General features: G+C 36.4%; 1 protein-coding gene across 1 annotated transcript; it reads left to right on the forward strand.

Moving 5' to 3' along the window:
- Positions 1 to 11,973: 11,973 nt before the first annotated feature.
- On the forward strand, positions 11,974 to 21,352 carry LOC145785779 (lysosomal-associated transmembrane protein 4A-like). Its single transcript, XM_082597490.1, has 7 exons — positions 11,974 to 12,174; positions 13,229 to 13,358; positions 14,484 to 14,557; positions 14,858 to 14,977; positions 16,004 to 16,159; positions 18,954 to 19,025; positions 20,512 to 21,352. The coding sequence occupies exons 1-7, from the start codon at positions 12,094 to 12,096 to the stop codon at positions 20,596 to 20,598; spliced, it is 720 nt and encodes a 239-aa protein (XP_082453616.1). The 5' UTR covers positions 11,974 to 12,093; the 3' UTR covers positions 20,599 to 21,352.
- The last annotated feature ends 396 nt before the right edge of the window (positions 21,353 to 21,748 follow it).

Consider the following 21,748-nt stretch of genomic DNA (forward strand, 5'->3'; position numbering starts at 1 on the left):
CGCCCGCAAATAATGACGTTGGCCCAACGTTCTGTACAACTGCACACCAACATTGGAAAAACCGACTTTCTAATTCTAAGTTTTTTTGCATTTTCATTGTCCCATTACAATTGTAAAAGGAATACGATGAAGCAAACTTAAACAATTCTTCGAAGGTATCTTCAATTAAAATATTTCAAAAGTTGGCAAAGTTGGCAAAACTACACTACCCTCAGCCAACCCGAACAACCGTCAGCCTACGTTGGGCCAAGGAAAAATGTTTACTGGGTTAGGAGACAGCAAAAAGTAAAAAAAACTCAAAAAATGTCAGTCAACCACTAGCAGTAGCTGTAATCAAAATCTTCAAAAGTGACAAATCAGGCCACATCTCCAGGTGGCCATGTACCGACCTATTTTACCAACAAAAACTTGCATAAAGGAAACACTGCTCATGAAACACAATAACGGTGAAACGCACAATAGTGTTTAGGCCTACATGAAATTTGCAAACTTAACATAAGCAACTCTATGCTCACAGACAATTTCGAAATTCGTAAACAAACATTTTTATCAATCACTGGGACAGTGTAGTTGGACATCGCATTGGAATAACTTTAAGCGACCTCCACCTAGAACGACAATCTGATTGGTCGGTGAAATCGTATGCAAAGCAAAAATATGCTAATTCCTAGAAAGTTTTTGCCTTCATGCTCTTTAACTCCTCAAGAAAAGTATTTTTGGTTATATTTGTACGCTGATACCTTCCGCGGGCCGCATGCGGCCCGCTAGTTGGTGACACCTGCTTTAGCATCCCTTTAACGAGTTTTGTCGCTTCCATTTCTTTCTCGACTATGGCTATGTTGACATGTAAGCTATTGTTTTCGCTGAGATGATCAGAAAGAAATGAGAATGATCAGAAAGAGATGATCAAAATTAAGAACTGAGATGATCAGAAAAGAACTGAGATGATCAGAAAGAATCGCACCACCAAAATTTCATGTTGCTATCGTATTCTTCCAATAATTATTTTGTTAATGCTTGGTCACAGCGGTAAAACATAATCTCTTCGTGGGAACATTGTAACATAAAGTCAGCATAAAGTTCCCGGATCCGTTCGTCTCTATGTAATGACCAAAAGAAACACTCTTCTGAAATGTCTATACAAGAATTGTATTTCTGTAAAATTAGCCTCAAGGCTGTCGAAATTGGGACGCAACACCGTAGGCCACTAAAACTTGTCACTACAATACAAATTACTGAAATAAAGACGGAAATTTCGTCCAGCTGGCAAGCACTAAGCAAAACAGTTAAATATGCGACCAACTTTTCAAGCAACAATTTTAAAATGACGAGAATAGATTGCAATATTTCAAACGCACGTAAGCAGCTTCTGTGACGTAATAATGATAAGCATTATGAAGCTATTTAAACACTTGTTGCATTTGGCTTGCACCATATCTCATAATTCAAGATTTAACGATTATGTAATGTTTCACAGGTGTGACAAAGGTGATGCAATCTTTGCTTATTTCTAGCAACAGTCCATGACGTAAGACGTCAGGTTCAGTAGACAACGGTTCTATGTGACGTTTGATTTAAAAATTGTCCCTAACAATGCTATCACAACGTTTTAATGACATTGTGTTACATGTTGAATGACATTTCATCAGGGATGCCTAGAGAGGGGATACGAATGCTTTTAATACGTCTGGCAATAGAAGGGCTTCTGTTTATCGTAAATAATCTTTGTTTACCGTAAAACGGAAATTCGCACCGGTAGTAGTTTAAAAAATTTTGTTATGATAACCTGTATTGTGCTATAAGCATCAGGTTTGGATACTCACTGCATGCTCATGGTTACTTGTTAATTCAACTACCCGTTTATTTGCTTTACATCTGGCCTACTCCAAAGACTTTGTTAAGAAAAACAGCTAACTGGTAACTTTTCAACTGTCTTTCCAAACAAGTATTCTTTAAATATGCTCTATGTAACATTTACTAACTGTCTTCTGTAACTGACTGAACCAGCTGCACAACAAAACTTTCTGCAATTGTGAAAAGAACTGCATGTTTTACGCGCTACAAACTACCGCCCTGGTTGTGTCATAAGAATAAGGCAATCGCTGTGAGCCTTCGCATCCCCTGCTTTAGATATCCCTGCATTTCATGAGCATTTGGCTGCATTCAGTAGCTATATTTTTGAACAAATATTAAACTGTTTTTCCCCCTAAATTTTTTTGGGTATGCGTTTGGCCCCAACTAATGAGAAAGCTTTCTTAATCGTAAAAATTTTATTTGCACTGCTAAGGTAAAGCAGTGATCTTTTTAAATAACACCTTCTTTTACTTCGCCTATGCAATGTAACTACGAAGAATGAAATTTGAAAATTTTGTTTGTATTTTGGATCTGTGATGAGGAAATTTATTGATACTCATTTGGCAACACTGTGATAAACTAAACCCATTGTCTCCAACCAATTTCTCTGACTCATTGTCAGGGCTCCCATTCCTGGGTTTTTAAACTCAGATAGTGGGTTTTTTGCTACCTGTCTGGGTTTTTAATTTTCATTTGTAAAAAACGTTCATATCTGTTTTTTTTTCTGCATTTTTCACTTTTCTTAAATATCTATTGATTTTGCATTAAATTATAGGAATCGTGAGCTGAATTAACCATTCTCATTCTTAGTAAATTTTATTTCGTTACAAAATATACCGTAGCCTATCCAAAATAAATTCTGTCTGATTTGAAAGCTATAAGCTACGGTAGTTCCCCCTCCTGATCACAAATAAAGCATTCAGTTTCCAGTTTGAGTAGGCTACGGGTAATACGTAACTTTCAGTTAACTTCAATTGAAGTGTTATCAGGCTGCTCTGCTGAGTGAGTATCACTAGTTTTGGTTCAATTGCGAGTTTTGTGAAAAATTTGTTGATAACAAAACAGGCCATGAAAAGAGCGGGGAAAAACTGTCATAGCTGGAAACCTAAGACAAAGTTGGTGAACGAAGTAATGGAGGGTGTTTGGCTGTTTGCCCTCAACGTTACACATATGGAAAACGATTCCAAGGACAAAAAGACTTGCAGAAAAAAAATGTTGTAGAATGAAATGTATTTGAATAGTCGATGGGTGGTACAAAATTTGAAGATAGCAGAAAGTGTAGTAGACATCTCAAAGCTTTCTATTAGCTAGCTATTAGCTTCTTTATCGAAGCTTCTTTATCTTTATTCTTTATCAAAGCTTAGTTATTAGCTTCTTTTGTAGCCTATTACAGTAGCTATTACAAACATCTAGGTTTTTTTTAGCTAATCTGTTTTTTTTTAGATAAAATCTAGGTTTTTTTCAAATTTGTGGATGGGACCACTGCTCATTGTGTCATCACCTTCAGCTTCAGATTGATGTCGAAGCTTGGTTTTACAAATACAGTACCGTACAACAAACGCTTACATTTAGAGGTGAGGCTGTGATCTATTGGACTAATACTGATTTTGGTTTTTGTCGTTCACATGTAAATTGGTTTAGGTAAGTAGTCCCATAGTTGTTGAGCTTTGGGAATTAGAAGATGAGGTTCTGATCACACTAGGCCTTTGAGTTTGACACTAATGAAAGTGTGGTAACCAATTTGTTTCTTTCGGCTACATTTTCTTCAGCAACTATGCCTACTTAATTTAGAACACTATAAGACTAACTAGAGGTGAGTGGTGTTTATCAACATCAAGCTTAAACCTTGTGTCAAACCAGGTTAGCATAAATGGACACTCAACACCTTATCTGCTGCGATTAAAGTGATCAAAAATTCGTTTTTAAAAATTCTCCTAGTCGAACTCAGATGGACAAACTCTTAGTTTATCTAATTTTTTTTAATATTTTTTGAAAACATTTTTGTTTACTCAACATGTGTATTATGTTTTAATTTTTTTCAGACATAATAAATCCGGGATGCAACCCAATTCATCTGAGAAGATCGAAAAAATAATGGAACAAAGCCGAAGTCGCTGATCCCCAAATATTTCAAAATTTTCACCTGGAATTATTCATTGAATTTTTGGAAGTGGCTATTTGGAGCTGGTATACGAGCTCCGGCTATTTTTCCACACTTAACAGCATGGTTATAATCAGGTGTAGCCAGAGTTAGGATTAAAGTTAGGGAGGGTTAAGGTAAGGGTTAGAGTCAGGAATAAGATATTAGGGTTTTGATCTTTGCCCAGGACTAAAAAAATTTAGGCAGTAGCTATTTGACCGGCGCCGGTCTTTGAATCTGAAACACTATTTGACCGGTCATGACGTCACTATATGGGCATTTTTTCTTTTTCTCTTTCAAACAAAAGACGAGAAGAGTGCCTATATAAGTTCTAAATTCAGCAGTTATGTTCAACTGATTCAGTGGCGCGTAGGATAAGTCTCCGGCTGGTGCTCCAGAGGGAATGAGTTCGATATAATACTATGTGGAAGCGTTCTATTATTTTTAATTTTTAACTAAATTTTGACCCGAATTGATTGATTGAATCTTTATCCTCGAACTGGGAAAGCTTTTTGCAGAGCTTAATCCTGGCAGTTTCGCATACTTGTAAAGGCTTTAAATCACAGACGCAGGCCCGGTCACCGAGATTGACAGAGTGAAGTTTTCCGATTGTTGAAGTCTTGTTGCCTAGGAACTATTCCATCCATTACATGCCGCTGAATGGAGAGCAGTCCTTAACGTGCGTTGCTCAAGCGCACACCCCGAGAGTCGAACCAGCGCCGCTTGATCTTGAAGCTTCTTCGTTCCAGAAGTGACGCGCTAACCAATTGAGCTATCAGGGCGGAATATTGACTCAATCGTTAGGCTGCTGCATTTTTGTGGTAAATTTTTAATTTGAGTAGCCTACAGCCCATTACAGTTTTGCATCGTTCGGCAAATACGGTCACATCCTCTTATAACAAACAGAAAATTATCCAGAGAAATTCTTAAATTCAAGAAAATTAAAAAACTCTTAACTTTATTACTCATATTTGAAAAGACATAAAAAATAGGGATGTAGGCTACTCAAATTAAAAATTGACCACAAATATGCAGAAGCCTATCGATTGAGTCACTTCAGGTCAAAATTTAGTTAAATATTTAAAAAAACGCTTCCTTGTAGTATCGAACTCATTCCCTCTGGAGCACCAGCCCGATACGTATCCTACGTGCCACTGAATCAGTTGAACATAGGTGTTGAATTTAGAGCTTATATAGGCACTCTTCTCGTCTTTTGCTTCGAAAGAGAAAAAGAAAAAAATGCCTATATAGTGACGTCATGACCGGTCAAATAGTGTTTCAGATTCAAAGACCGGCGCCGGTCAAATAGCCACTGCCAAAAATTTACAAAATTATATATACAAGTTTTTCTTTTCATCAGCTTTACACTTTTCTCAGATCAGTGCAGAATTCCTTATCTGGCAACACTATTGAGGCTATTATTATACTGTATAGTGTAAATATAGACACAGCCGGATTTTTATGGGCCACCCCAAAATAAGCCTGACTTTTTCTTTACAATTTTCTCTAGAAATGTTAGTTGGAAGTGAATAGATCATTCCAGTATGGCAGTTTGTGATCATTTGTAATGGAGGGGCCCCCTAACCCGAAAGTGAGGTTCGGTTTATCAAAATAGCAAGTGGCTATTTTTCCACACCTAATGCCATGGTTACAATCAGGTGTTGCCAGAGTTATGATTAAAGTTAGGAAGGGTTAAGGTAAGGGTTAGAGTTAGGAATAAGATTAAGGTTTTGATATTTGCCCACAACTAAAAACTTTTTCCAAAATACATGTTTTTGTTTTCAACAGCTTTAAACTTTTCACAAATTAGGGCAGAATTCCTTATCTGGCAACACTATTGATGCTATTATTACACTATATAGTGTAAATATAGCCACAGCCATCAAAATAACCCTAGCCCAAACTCTAACTCTTAAACATAACCGGGTGCAACCCATTTCGTCCCCTGAACACTTCATAGTTCATATCCCCATTTTGTACCCTGAAAAGATCGAGAAAAAATACAACACTAACTGAAGTCGCTGATCGGAGTTGGGTGCAACCTATTTCGTCCCCTGAACATTTTGTACCTCGGTTTCGTCCTCTGAAAAGATAAAAAAACAACAGAGCCGTAATCGCTGATCAGAGTTGCCACAAGCATTTTAAAATTTCTCTCGATCTTTTCAAGGGATGAAATAGGTTGCCTCAAAATTTGATTTTGTTGACAGCGGACAAACGTGTCCGGTTTAACCAGCTATCTCGGTGGACAAATTAAGCCTCACGGTGGACACACCAGTTTTAGCGTCATTCGTTTTAGCTTCTTCGCCATTTGAGAACTATAGCTACGGTTTAGAAGGACTTTTAAAATTTAAGCAAAGTCACTCTGAAAGGCATTCATCAGAGCAACGACGTGTGCTTGAAGAGTCGGAGCGCCCTGTAGCCAGGGTTGAGAAAAACCCGGGTTTTTTTAAAAAAGCCCAACCTGCCCGGGTTTTTTTAAAAAAACCCGGGTTTTTTTGGGTTTTATTGGGTTTTTTTAAAAAAGATGCAAAAAAAGGAAGATTCATGCTTATTTCACCTCAAAACTACTTTTTACGAATGAAGTGCCTTTCACTCACAGTACATGCTTGCATAACTCAATAAAATAATGCACTAGGGCTGTTGTTGCTTGAATGTTGCATCATCCATTAATTTCAAGATCAAGTTGGATGTTGCATCATCCAATGATTTCTATACCAAGTTGATGCTACCGTGGTAGAAAATAGAAATCACATTATTGCATCATTTGCTTTAGATTTGAAGGCAAGGAGCATTTATGCCATCATGTTTAAATATTTTTTATCATTTATATATATATTTTATATAGTAATGACTAATGGATGAGCAATTGCGTGGCCAATGGCCATTTAGGCAAATGCTCTGAAACAGCCATGCGTTAGGATCCAGAATCTGTAATTGGTAAATAACCTCCTAAATTGCATTTCACATCATATATACAGTAGGGTGTAACATTTTTCCAAAAGTATGTCAATAATATGTTCTATAGATGGGAAGTGGTGATACTAAAATGCTCTAAAAAGATTTTTGACAATAAATTAATTTTTGAGGTTCCACACTTAACTTGAAAATATTCATATTTTTAGCTATGAAATGTCGCGCGACCTATTCATACTATCGTTTTTGACAAGGTCTTTGTCATTGTAGAACAGTTGTATATGTGTAAGAGAGTTTTAAGTTTGTCTGGTCATTAAAAATAACTAAGTTGACATTTTCCTAGCTTTCTTGGCCTAAATTTAAAGGCATAAAGAATTTCAAAAACTCTTAATTTAACAACATTTTACTGTAAAATGCAAACGGTGATAATAATCTAAAATAAAACGAATATTAAGGCAGCAGATATGTTTAATTTGCACAAAACAACATGTCCGAGAAAAGTAACCAACAAAAAATCCAGTTGCAATCAAACGACAAATCAAATCTTATTTTATTTCCTTCAACGAAGCTGTCATGCTTGTCGAAGCTCAGCAAAGCTGTCACCTTCTTTTCCTCTAGGCATTTTTTTACACACCCAATTAGCCTTTCATTTGCTATTTGATTGTTTTTGAATGATTTCCAATCACCAGGTGAACCAATTGAAATAGCTGGAGAACATTTATATACTTGTAATATCAAAGAGCGATTTCATAGGCCTATTTTTCCAAACTAGTTTCTGGGTGTCAATTGATGGAACAGAAATTTTCTTAACATTTTCAACACTAACAGGTGGTTGGTCTAATTTGGTGGTGTTTAGTCAAAACCTTGCTCTCCTGGTAAGACCAGATGCCAAAGTTTAAGAGGTTCAGGTCTGGGGATGAAGGACGCCATTTTTCCTTGGAAATGAAGCACCGCACATTGGCTGAAAGCCAGTAATTGTGTTTTCTTAGCTCCATGTGAAGTGGCAGAATCTTGTTGGAATGGCCAATTCCGTTTTTTGAAGTTTTTCTTTGCCTGGCAAGGCAACAATGAACCCTCACGAATATCATTTCGATAGTTTTCTTGGTTCAATTTCACTCCTTGGTCCACAAAAATCAATAGACTCCTTCCTGATTCATTGACTGTGGCCCACACCATCACTGATGCCACCCCTTGTCTCCGAATCACTACCCGGGGTTCAACGTCACCATCTCTTGATCAAACACGATCGTTCTGACTATTAAAATGATGCTGGACATCAAGTTTCTTCTCATTGCTGAACACTAGATTTGGCAGCGTGCCTCTTTCTTCTATGCGCGAGAGCAGAATTTTGGCTCTGAAAAGACGTTTCTCAATGGTATTGGTATTTAGCAACTGTTTCTCCATGTATTTGAATGGGCTCATCTTCAAATCCTTGAGAACTGTGAACATGATTCCATAGGCTACGTTGGCCTCCTTTGCCAGTTTTTGAATTGGATCTCTTGTAACGTTAATTATTGATGACCCTGTACAGTAGTGTATACCATATATTCTAATATGTATATACTATAGTAACTATACATATACTTATCCCAACCAAACCAAGGAACCATAAATGACAAACAGTTGCTATTAATGTATGTTTGTAGAAATTTCAGTGTTGATGATAAATGTACAAAAAGATAGTGCAAAAATGTAAAAAAAAATACTGCAAATGTTGTATGAACATTAGGTTATTTACAGAATAATACAGTAGGTAGGCCTACACACAAAATAAATGTTGCAAAGCATGATTTGATAAGTATTATTGAATAATGAATAGGTAGCCTATAACATTTCGATAATATAATACGTGATATTATACACCCTTTTCCTACAATTTGCAATTATTTGTAAACAACAAATTAAGTGTAAAACATAAATAAGCCCCTATTTTACCTAATTTGCATACCTTATCCGAAAGCACTATATTTCAACCTGAGTGTGGAACTTTAAAAAATCGTTTTTAATCCCTAAAAATTGGTTTCTGCTAGCAGTGAGGCATTTCCCACCTGTTAGAAACATTATTGAAACAAAGTGAAAATATTTTTCAAAAAGTGTTACACCCTAATATACAGACTACAATATAGAGTAGTACTTTCACCAGTTTACCTATAAGGCCTTCTTGCATAAATGAGTTTTAGCGTAGTATACACAAAGTGGCATTACTTGATTTTTGTGCACTGTACCAGTCCTCGAAATTAGCGGCGGCACTCGGCAATTGCCGTGGTAAATGCCGCCGCAAACGTCATAATGGCCATTCTGCTACGGCAATAAAAATGCCGCCGCAAAATGAGCACTTAATTAGGACAAAAATTTTTCAAAATTTCTTCCTGTGTTATTTACTCGCAGCGGGAGTTTAATCAGCAGAAACATCGCACCAAGACCTCACCTCGGACCACTTTACTTGCTGTGAACACTCACGCAGTCTTCGAAAATATTATATTTTATAGCATATTTTTACTAGGCAAAAACTTTGCCGAGGCCAAACGGCAAAAGTTGAAATTGCGTCGGCAATTGCTGTGAACGTTTATTACGACAAAATTGTACCAAAACATGTAAAACGAGAAAGGAAAAATATACTAGAGTAGTCTATCACGACCGCATCGTTTGATTTGTTGTGATGTAATAATACTAAAAGTAGCGATAAAGCGAGCAACGCAATACGCACGCTGTTACGTTAATTCACGTCAAATAACTCAGGGGGAAAGTAAGTTAATTTTGGGTTGATTCAACGTTCGAGTCAGCACAAATCGATATAATTTTCCAGGCTGGTTATATTGCGCACCCAGACAGCAAAACCATCATTTCTACATCGAGTCAACGTCTACAGACGCAAAATCAATTCAAAAATAACGAATTTTGCTGCCTGGGTAACAACAATGCCCAAGAAGAAATTTACGTTTGTTTTTCGACATCTAGCGACGTTGAACCATCATAAAATAACGTTAATTGCTCAAACAGGTACCGGTAACAAATTATTAGCTCCCTGCGAGAAGATTGGCTCGATTTACGTATACACTCACATAATTTCGGCACAATTGGGATACTGCGTGCGAGCAACACAAAGTCTGTTGGATAAAGAACTAATTAGAATCGGAACCATCGGATGCTATATCGGAGGATGAGGTTGTCGCGTCGTCACTGGAATACTTGAAGACGCAAAACTGCCCATTCATGAACGCGCGATGCCATATAATCGGAAGCATTATTTTACTGCCGAAGAACCATTTATCCAATGTTGTTCTACTTTTTTTAACTTGACCCCGTAGCTTTTCTAATTCCGATTTGTTTCCGTCATAAAATTGTTTATAAATTTTGCAAAATACCACACTAACTTTTCCTTCTGTTCCCTCTGTTTAATAACCTATAGCAGGTAAATTCCACTTTTTAACTGTATCTTCTTTCACGATGATTTATATTCGCAACGACACCAGTAAACAATAAGCATTCGATGAAAGAATAACTTTTTCGTAACAATTAAGCCAGTATTTACAAGGTTGCAAACTTTTTACAGTTCACAAGAGCATTGTCAGCGCATAAAATAGCTTGCGTGATGCTCTCCGCTACCGCCGTATGAAACACGAAGAATAAGCGCAGAAAATTTCGTTTGTTTAAACATTAAAGCATACGGCAATTGCCGCCGCAATCCAAGGTTTGCTGATTTGGCGACGGCGATGTTTTTGCCGTCGTAGATGGAAGCTAATTTCGAGGGCTGCTGTACAATATCCACTGCGTTTTCAGTTTATTCTTGGAAATTTACTGCACAATCACATCCTTAAGTCCTAATTTAAAGTTTGTTTTAAGTGCCTTGTAGTGTTTTTGTTCATTTTTTTAATTTTCTATTAAAAACTGGACAAATATGATGCTCTGGGTTTTTTTATGGGTTTTTTTGGGTTTTTTTAAGTGGGTTTTTTTAAAAAAACCCACCCGGGTTTTTTTGGGTCGGGTAAAATACCGACAACCCTGTAGCTGCCCAATACGCCACGTATCTTATTCACTTCAACCCAACGAGGTCATTGTGGCTTCTTGCATCACAATGTTTTGGGCATGAGTTGGAAAACTTCTGCAACAACGGTGCTGTTTCCTGCTGTGCATTAGTGTGCAACGTTTCTGTATTTACAAACCTATCAAAACAAAGTTTGAGGCCAAAAAAGTAGTTACATGATGATTGATGAACCAGGTCAACAGATTTGCTACGTTTGAAGTTATGATGACTGTCGCTTCTATGAACATCATTCATATATGAAATATTTTGTTATCAACTAGTCCAACAGATTTATTTTTTAATACTACAAAAAATACAAGTACAACCAATGTTAAGGAAGTCCAAAGCTTTTTGTGAGAAAATCTAGAATAAGGTGCTGCTCCTATAAACCTGACTCAAAAGAACTTTGTGTTTGAAAAAATTGGTGAAGCAAGATGACAGTGTTTCCAAAATTAAATAGCAGTACCAGTACTGTATTGTTAGATGACACGGAATCAAACTTTTCAAAATTGAAACATATCATATAACTGCTTTTACAGTAAAATAAATTGTGATATATATTATATTTTAAAACAAAACAGATATATACGTCACAAATGTTCTTATAGGCTTAAAAAACATAACAAAACCAGTTTTCATCAAGAAAATGCAAAATGAAAGAGTAACGATTTTGCTTGGTGCCTAATGTGACAACATTCAGTGCAATTGAAAATGTGATGCAACAGAAAGCTGGAAGCAGCAAAAAATACATTCATGAAGTGAACTGCTTTTATTGGAGATGTGTGGAATCCAGGTCCTATCAAGCTATGTACACTGCGATTGCTGAGTCATACAAGTCGACATGGAAAAAATGGATTACAATGCTATTAACTTTACTTTTGTTCATTTTTGAAGAGTGTACTGTACGAGTCAAAAATTGGTATATAGCTAAAAAATGTAGTTACGAAAGATTTGTATGCAAGTATCTGTACAAATCAGGTTATGGTTTCTTGTGTATATATCAATAACCACTATGTTTATTAGGCCTATAGCTAATCATTAAGGTGAAATAAGCTGTAATATATAATATATTTTTTTTTTCAGACCTTTTTGCCTACATTGAAAATTAAAAGTTTTAACATTTTGAGCAATTTTTGCATTTACTATCTTCAATTTGACCAAGATGTCAAAAAATCAACATCCAACATGCTGTTTCTGTTGCCATGTTAATGTTGGCACGTTTTTACTTGCAGTTCTTTTTTTGGTGAGTAAATTGTGTATTTTTTGGAACTAATAACAGTTACAGTACCTACTTCAGTAGGCTATTAGAGATGTCTTCTTCTTCAACAGATTGTTCGTGTTTGATCAGCTCTGATCTCCCTTATGAACTGACTCCATTATTTTTTGTTTGTATTAGTGCTTCTGCCATGCTTTTTATTCCCAATTTGCTTGGTATTGTCAAAACATTTCATTTTGTCATCCTTTTGTTCGTTTGCCTTGCACCATCCCAGTCAACATTGAATTTTCGAACGAGTTGTTTCTTGCTATCTGTCCGAAATATCTCAATTTTCTGAGTTTAATGTTGTTAATCAGACTCCATTTATCGTTTATTTGTTGGGAAACAAATTCATTTGTTTTTCTTTTCATGCAACTGATGCGTAATAGTCTTCTGTGACACCACATTTCAAAACTTTTCAACTTTTTAATGTCACGTTTTTTGCATGTCCAAATTTCACATTCATATGTTGCAAATGAGAAAACGAGAGTTCGCAGCAATCTTAATTTCGTGTTTTTTCCAATTGACTTCTTGCTGATTAGAGATGTACCGATACCAATATTTTTGCAAATACTGTTGCTGCGGTACCGTACTTCAAAAAATCTATCTCTTTGCAGACTGTAAAAAATTGGCAGCAAATGCTTTTTTTTACATTTTTAGTATCGACCACATTTTGCGATACTGATACTCCAGAAATGGCCAATATCGGTACATCTCTATTCGATACTGGATTATTGTTTAATGGTAAAATTTGAGTCAAACAGTATATCAAAGAAACTTTGTGTGTGTCCATTGTCCAGTGTCAGTACACCCAATAATGAAACTCATAAACTTCTCATTTTTAATGTATAGAAAACAGTTAGGCTATATATATAGTATACTACATTCCAAAAAGCATTTGAAGTTTGTTTCACTCATGGTAAAACATTTACAAAGTTCTTATCAAAATAGAGTACTAGTATCATTGTATTTATTTTATTGTGCTCTATTCTACTCTATAGTAGGCTATATTTAAAAGTGAAACTGCTTTTTTTACATTTAGATTGGAGGAATATTTGGCATAGTCATGTCGTCTTTATTTTTGACCCATGCAATAGAGCCAGAACAGTTCTTACCAAAAGATATGACGGACTACAATACATCGCAAACAGTGTTTGTGTACAAGCGTTCCAGTAAGTAGGAGTAATTGATACATTGAGAAAGCCAAATTTAAAGGAATTGCAAGTTGCATGCATTGAACAAATGTTTCTAGTTGTGCTGTAGCAGTAGTATACAGGCAATGAGAATCTTATTATCTTCTCATCCCTCAATACTTGGAGCAAGTATGGGACTCACCTTTACCTTGTAGCACAACTTTGTATGTTGGCGTCACTCAGTCACTCAAAAAAAAAATCAGTTAAAAATTGTGTTTTTAATCCGGTATGGTGTTTTTCGTTCAGGTAAGAGCAATGCAAACAAGGCTGTGAAACATATTTGCAGTTGTATTTAAGTGCACTGCTTCCCAAGTAGGTGTAGAGCTAGTCTTCAAATGTTTTTTTAGTTGATGCTCAGACCATGGACTTCTTAATAGTTGGTAAGAAGTCCATGCTCAGACTTTTTTGTAAAACTTTTGTCAGCAATATTTCTGGTCAGTGTGGCGATGGCTGCCGGAGCTTAGAGGTTTGTCTGGATTAACCAGCTAGTAAACAAGTTAATAATGGCAATCTGTATTCTCCAAGTGATGTAAATCATGCTATATTGACTGTAATGCAAAGAAATTTATTCTCACACGAGTCAGTTCATCAGACATGTAACCGAGTCGTTCATATCAAGCATTGTTGTGGGTTTGACACCTGTCAGAAGATACTTCATTTTCTTGATATATTGACTGTAGCACTGTTTGTGTTGCAAATGGGACAGCCTAGTATGATGTATCTTACATATTCCATATTATATCTGTAGCTTATCAAAATATAGACATAAATAAAATGATAACGATCTTTGTAGTGTCACTTATGCTAATATTGCTAATTTATATCTTGAAACAATTCATGCACTAAAATATAAATTATGTTTAATGAGCTGTTTTGTCTATTATCAAGGCTTCACACTGCTATTGGTTATTGTAGGTCTTGAAATGCTTTAGTAGTTTGGAGTGTTTTTCTTCATGTGGCTACTAAAGTACATCAATCACCACAGAATAATACAAACTTCTATCTATTCGCAATTTAAAGACTGTCCTTGAATACGATTTTTACAAGGCAATTTCATGTGCTGACTGCTGATCAGTGATCATGCACTTTATTGAATATTTTCAGCTCTTTGGGTCGGTTTGGGAAATGGAGTATTTGTAACAATCATTGCCCTTTGTGCCATGTACGGTCTAATCAAGGTATGTGATATTGAACGGAAAATATATATATGCAGCCTCTCGTATGTTTGTGATACCTGAACCATTTTTGTCAACTCAGTGAAGGACCAAACTATTGAAGTATACTGTAGTCATATACTGTAAGATCGTGTTTTTTGACTTGCGCACTACGAACAACTCCATCACGTTTCTACTGTTTGATTTATGAGGTTTTTATAAACTGCTTACTGTTTACTTTCAGTAATATGCACAGTTGTACACTCGTTATTTTGCGAATAATTTCGAATGTTTTATGAGCAACAAAAAATATATTTTGTGCAGAGCCGAGCTGGGTACTTACTGCCTCTTTTCATCTTGCAATTATTCAACTTTGTGTGTACAATGATCTACATTGGCTCAGCTGTTTTCTATTGGGGAGATATTAAACACAAAATAGTTGAGGTGAGAATATTAGCTATTCCTTTTTTTACAGTGTTTCGGATTCATTTTTCCCAGCATAATAGCCATATTATATAAAATATAATCAAATATCGTTGTAGAATTAGTACCTATAACATTCCATTATGAGCAAAATGGTTGGAACGCCTGGTTAGTAGTTAATCTAATAAAACTAAACCCCAAAATGTAGATATGTAGAACATGAGTTTAGTATTGTATCTACATTTTGGGCTCTATATTTTTTGATTACTTTGATAATATGAAACTATGACAATCTGAAACGAAGTTAAAATCGTGACCTGTCTCATACAGGCATTCGGTGAAAAAATCCTTGTCAATTTTTGAACCAAACCGGTTTTAGCAAGGCAGAGTGGTTCTCTTTACCAGAACATCTGTAAATGAATGTCTGATTAGTTTATGTTAAATGAGTGTCATTTCGTGCTAATATCATTAACCTGGCACAGCTAAAGAATACCGATAAGCCCTCGGCCTTAGGCTTAAGTGGCATTGAGCTACAGAAATGAAACGAGTGGAAAGAATAAGTCTTTGTATGACCAATGCCTGACAGACTTTTTCATAAAAGTTCAGTTAGTTATCATCACAATGATAATATGGTGTGACTTCTAATCATCACTTACCAACTTTGTCTTTTCGATGTAACAATCACGCATCCTCCACAACAACATAAGTGACCTATTTGCAAATGTAGATAGAGGATGTAGTGCCACTTAGCCAAGTGTTATGACGTGGAATATTTTTTATTTTTATGGAGTCCAATGATATGATCCCATCGAGTAGATGCTTCGAATACGTACCGATTGTTGGCAATTGTCCAAATTTTTTGTGTTTCGCTCACTACTCGAATGGCTAAAACCTTTAACTTATACAAGATTGAGATGATGGGGTGATTCATTTTTCAACTTGATGTTCATTTAATGTTTAAGGTTGCTGAGTTTTTGCTTTAAAGTAGGTAGCCAATAAAATTGACTTGTAATAAACAAATGCCTTAACAATCTTAACTTAAAACAGTGTCGACACATGCCAGAAGATTGGAAGCAGTGGCTTGAAAATCTGGATGATCGTTGGCTGGGCTTAATCGTGTTCACAACACTCTTCACTATTGTGGCTATCAAAGCATACTTGATTCTAATGGTATACAAAGCTTACAAACACATCACAATGCAGGTACAGCACATAATCTACCGATTTTTCAAATTTGCAAATTCTGTGTAGCTTACGTTTGGTATTTACATCGCAGCTTCCTACGTGGTTGTAAAAAGACTTTTTACATCCTTTGTGTGGTGCATGAGTTGTGAACTTATTTTTGAAATTTGATTTCTAGTTTCACTTGTTTTTTCAAGTGCGGAGACCCGCTCACTATAAATCACTCATTTTGAACACAGTTTGTACTATTTCATTTTCAGTCGTCAATTTATTTTCGACGATGTAAAAAATATTTCTCTTCGCTTTCATTGCATTTAGAAATGTATGTGATGCTCGAGGCAATACGAAACATGTAAAGCTGCGATTTAATACGCTGGTCGACTAGCATGTTGTGCATAAATCTAAAGCGGGCTGTAATGAAAGCTTAGATGATTGTCATGTGCACTTGTAAGATGATTCAATGAATCATGCACGGTAACAATTAAGGCACAGTTTGGTTACAGGCATTCCTGTCACGTGGCTGTTTTTTTGCGGTGATAGATTTTCTTTGTGCTCTATTGGTGATGACTTCAACTACAGATTGTCGATCTTTTTGTCGCCAATTGATGTTTTTTTTTTATGAAACATACGACTTGTAACGCTGTTATTGTTCTCACCTCTGCTTCTGTATTTCTTGATCAGGGAAAGTTGCTTTTTGTGTTGCTAGTGACGGTTGTAATGTACAGCCAGTTGTTCTTCTATATTGTGCTTTGATTGTATTTATATTGGAAGAGTTTGCGATGTTTTCTACATTTACTTAACGCTTGGACTTTGCTACATGATAAGGCAGGCTACTGCTATAGCCTAGCCTACCAAGTTCAGTTTATTGCTTTTCATGATCTGTATCTAGGATACCCTAGTCTTCTGGTTGGCTGAATGTTGCTCGGGTACGCTTTTCATCTACTTTTGTTAGTTGTTAACTTAAAGACATGCAACACCACTGCTCCCGCGGAATGGCCCGTTTCGGTGAGTCCGATTCGGAAAGTCCGATTCGGAGAGTCCGATTCAGAGAGTCCGATTCGGAGAGTTCCCTATTCGGAGACAGCCTTTTTCGGAGAGTTCCCTATTCGAAGAAATTTTTTTTGAAAATTATCGGGTACCGTAGCGTAATTATCATTGCCGCTTTTACATCGTTTTAACGTCGCTAAACGTTCAAATCGTGCAGAAAAAAATAGAATTAAAATGTTTGAACAGTTAAATGAAAATTCGTCGGTACCGTAGCCTAATTATCATTGCCGCTTTTACATCGTTTTAACGTCGCTAAACGTTCAAATCGTGCAGAAAAAAATAGAATTAAAATGTTTGAACAGTTAAATGAAAATTCGTCGGTACCGTAGCCTAATTATCATTGCCGCTTTTACATCGTTTTAACGTCGCTAAACGTTGAAATCGTGCAGAAAAAAATAGAAATAAATTGTTTGAACAATTATATGAAAATTCGTCGGTACCGTAGCCTAATTATCATTGCCCCTGTTACATCGTTTTAACGTCGCTAAACGTTCAAATCGTGCAGAAAAAACTAGAAATAAATTGTTTGAACAATTATATGAAAATTCGTCGGTACCGTAGCCTAATTATCATTGCCCCTGTTACATCGTTTTAACGTCGCTAAACGTTCAAATCGTGCAGAAAAAACTAGAAATAAATTGTTTGAACAATTTAAATGAAAATTCGTCGGTATCGTAGCCTAATTATCATTGCCGCTTTTACATCGTTTTAACGTCCCTGAACGTTCAAATCGTGCAGAAAAAAATAGAAATAAAATGTTTGAACAATTAAATGAAAATTCGTCGGTACCGTAGCCTAATTATCATTGCCGCTGTTACATCGTTTTAACGTCGCTAAACGTTGAAATCGTGCAGAAAAAAATAGTCGAAGCTTTAGATGAGTGGGGTTTAAACCTAACCATTGAGATCTTAAGACTAAAAAGCGAATTAAATTTATTTTTGAATTACAGTATTAATGTTTGCTCAGATAAAATTGACATGTATCCTGCGTCGCCTTCTGCGTGCAAACTTAGAATATATTAGAATCCTCAACTATTACAAAATTCTAAATCCAACGACGCCTTCTGTTTATTTACAGTAGAGAATTTTGTATTTTATTCCACAATATCGTTTCTTTTATATATAGTTGAAATTCTCGAAGCTTTAGATGAGTGGGGTTTAGACCTAACCACTGAGATCTTAAATCTTATTTATGACACCGGAAAGACCCTAGTGATATGGTACGTTCCATATTCAAGAACCCGTACCAAAGAATCAGTATTACTACTGCCACAGCAAACTCGCAGCATCAGGCTAAGACAGATCGTTTAAATCTACCTTGTGAAGTAAGCTACGATCATGCTGCTAAAAGCGAAACTCAATCAATTGCTTTACCAAAGAAAACCGGAGCAACAGAATGCTCACTTCATATCTTAAATATCTTTGCTATGTTGACGTGTATTGTTTTTGATATGATGGTCACAAATAAAAACAATTCAACTGAACTGACATGACGAATTTTCATTTAATTGTTCAAACATTTTATTTCTATTTTTTCTGCACGATTTGAACGTTTAGCGACGTTGAAACGATGTAAAAGCGGCAATGATAATTAGGCTACGGTTCCCGATAATTTTCAAAAAAAATTTCAAAAAATCTCCGAATAGGGAACTCTCCGAAAAAGGCTGTCTCCGAATAGGGAACTCTCCGAATCGGACTCTCCGAATCGGACTCACCGAATAGTAGCAAACCCCTGCTCCCGTATCATCACCTTTTCTCTTGAAATTCAGGCTCTGCTGCGTCTGCGACGTGACCCAGAGATTAGCTGCATTGCTGGAGATGGCAAGGGACCAATCTACAAGGTGAGGTTAATAACCTATTTTGAACAAACGCAAACGCCACCGTAAAACTACTTGTGACATCACTATCGCATTGGCATTACCTGATACGGTTTTCGCATTGACATCGAAATTCTATAAATTCATAAAAAGTTATGTACAGTACACTACAAGTCTTCATAAAACTTTGTAATTGTATAGTAGGCTATAAATTTTCCAAAGACCTGAAGGAACTAGTCAATTCTTAATGTTTCACCATTTGACAAATAGCGTTGTACGACGTCAACAGAATACACTGTGGCTCAGTTTACCATCTGGGTTTACTCGATTTTCACAGTCAACAAGTTGTTTTCTGAAGCCACGACGCGACAAAACTTTCGAGAGCAGTGAGTGGGCAGGTGACTCCATGGTTTGATTGCTTCCGCACGACACGAACAAATCATGTGACTATGACTGACGATAACGTAGTTCCTTGTGCAAACCCAACCAAGCATACAATCTGCTGTCGATCGATACGTTTAATTCCCACTGTTTGCTTTGCCTATCTGCCTGGTCAGCACATAATCAATATTTTCTTGTGTTTTTCGGCAGTCGAGTGTAGCAAGAGTTAACAACGATAGGCAGGTGTTCTGGGCTCATTAGTGGCTCATCAGTATCGCACCACTAATTCACGCCACGTAGTTCTCAAACGCTGGTTTTGTGAGTCAATTGAATCCTTACCTTTATGGAAAGAAAACAACTAAACTAACTGTGGCCAAGGATGTGCACAGTTGAGAGGGAGCGATCTTCCTGGCGTCAGCACTACCTGACCAGTTTAGTTGTTTTCTTTCCACTTAGGTAAGGATTCGATTGACTGACAAAAGCAGCTGTTGAAAATTATGTGGCATGAATTAGTGGTGCGATACTGGTGAGCCCAGCCTCATGAGCGAGACACGTGTCCATCGCTGTCAATTCTTGCTACACTTGACTGCCGAGAAACACATGTTTTTGAGAAAAGTCTTGATGGCTAGTGTGAAGGCTACACCGGTATGGTAAGCGAACCACAATGCTCGCTGTTCCTTGTGAGTAGTCTGGTAGTGCTGACGCCAGAAAGATGCTCAACAATATTTTCTTGACGACATATCACATAGATAATAAGTAGAAACAGATTTGAAGTTTATCTTCGAGGAAGGGCAAGAAGTAATCTGTGCTGCGTATTTAACTATGTAGTCAGGAAACACTTGGCAAATTGGAAAGGTATACAATACAGGTTACAAAATATACTCACGCAGCCAAAACAAGTATTGTTACAGCCTGATCACTCTTCCACTAACTACAAGTTTGGCTTCTACATGAGCTCTTTCAGCAATGTTTTCATTCGTGAAACAAATCTACTTGAGCAAAACCCATTAAATTCAAAGCACTGTTCGGTGTTCACTGGCGCGGCACTTTATTATTCTAATCATTAAAAGTATTTTTGTCTTGTGATGGCTACTACTTCTCTGCAAACTCGATAAACCTCTATTTTCAGCCACCAAAGTACGAAGACATTCAAAAGGTGCCATTGGTTAGTGACATGGAAGTAGTAGACACGAAGCCCCCACCTTATGTTGCTTAAGTCAACGCTGTCATTGAAGAATGAAAACAATTTGATGTAAAAAAGTTGCTTATTATTGGGAACTAACAATATAACATAACAATGTATTGAGACCTTGTCATTGTGCTTGTGCGGTATTGTAATTACAGTAGTATATGTGATGTACGAAATATGGCTTTGTGTTTTAGATACTTCCAAAAAATGTTTAAACTGCTGTATTTAATAAGTTTGAAATTTGATTACCTTAACTTATTATCAGTTAAATCACACAATTGTTTACGATGACATAAGCTTTTAGGCCTACTTTTTGCATGTTGTATGTCCCATGAACATGTTAATCCATTCAGCGACAATCAACTGATGCTGTATAATTCTAGTCTACCCAAGCTTAGCGTTCATTCATCAAAGTTTATTGTGCGTGTCGTTTGAAAGGTGATGTAACAAGCTGTTGCACCATACATAACAAAGCGAGCCTTCTTGAGCTTTATTTTGTAAAGAACTATTGTGTATATGATCGACAAACATCTTCACAATGAACTTCACGCGCCTAGGTAGACTATTTTGTGACTAGCTTCTAAGGTGAATGTCATGATGTAAATGTCAGGTAAAAAGAAAGAGATCTCTTAAGCTTTGTCTTTCATGTATTCTTTCTCAATAATTTGAGTTTTCTGTGTAAGTATTACGTTTGTTTTATTATTAAATCACAAAATTAGCTAAAATTGCATGTTAAATTGCCCAAGGCTACTACAATGTATTAAACTTTCCAGCCACATCATTTTTGTTGTATGAAATTGAAAGATGACACTTGTCATGCTCAAAAGTAGTCAAGTGTTGACAAAAGCAGGGAAGTTTCGAAAAGCTTTAGATTCCCAGACAGCAAAATTTGCCGTATTTACATTGATTCAACGTCTGTAGACGTTGAATCGATGTAAAATGGCAACCTTTGCTGTCTGAGTTAAAACCCATTGATTCAAGCTTCGTTACGCTTGCTGACGTAGGCTATATTGTTGTTTCGTAAGAGCTATTTTTGTCGTTGGTCGGCTTATGTTTCTTAGCCCTGTGTGAAATGAAGAGGAAAGCAATGCAATAAGATGCTCGCGGCACACTCGAGGTGAACGAATAATGTAGATTGTAGAGAACTAAATGCAATAATAATCAAAGTAATTTTGGC

This window comes from Aplidium turbinatum, chromosome 16 (genome assembly GCF_918807975.1).
Source record: "Aplidium turbinatum chromosome 16, kaAplTurb1.1, whole genome shotgun sequence".
NCBI lineage: Eukaryota > Metazoa > Chordata > Ascidiacea > Aplousobranchia > Polyclinidae > Aplidium > Aplidium turbinatum.

Excerpts from the sequence above, each read along its gene's own strand:
- LOC145785779 (XM_082597490.1), top strand. The coding sequence starts at position 12,094 with ATGTCAAAAAATCAACATCCAACATGCTGTTTCTGTTGCCATGTTAAT. Across the intron at positions 12,175-13,228 it reads TACTTGCAGTTCTTTTTTTG|ATTGGAGGAATATTTGGCAT; the intron begins GTGAGTAAATTG and ends TTTTACATTTAG. Across the intron at positions 14,558-14,857 it reads CCATGTACGGTCTAATCAAG|AGCCGAGCTGGGTACTTACT; the intron begins GTATGTGATATT and ends TATTTTGTGCAG.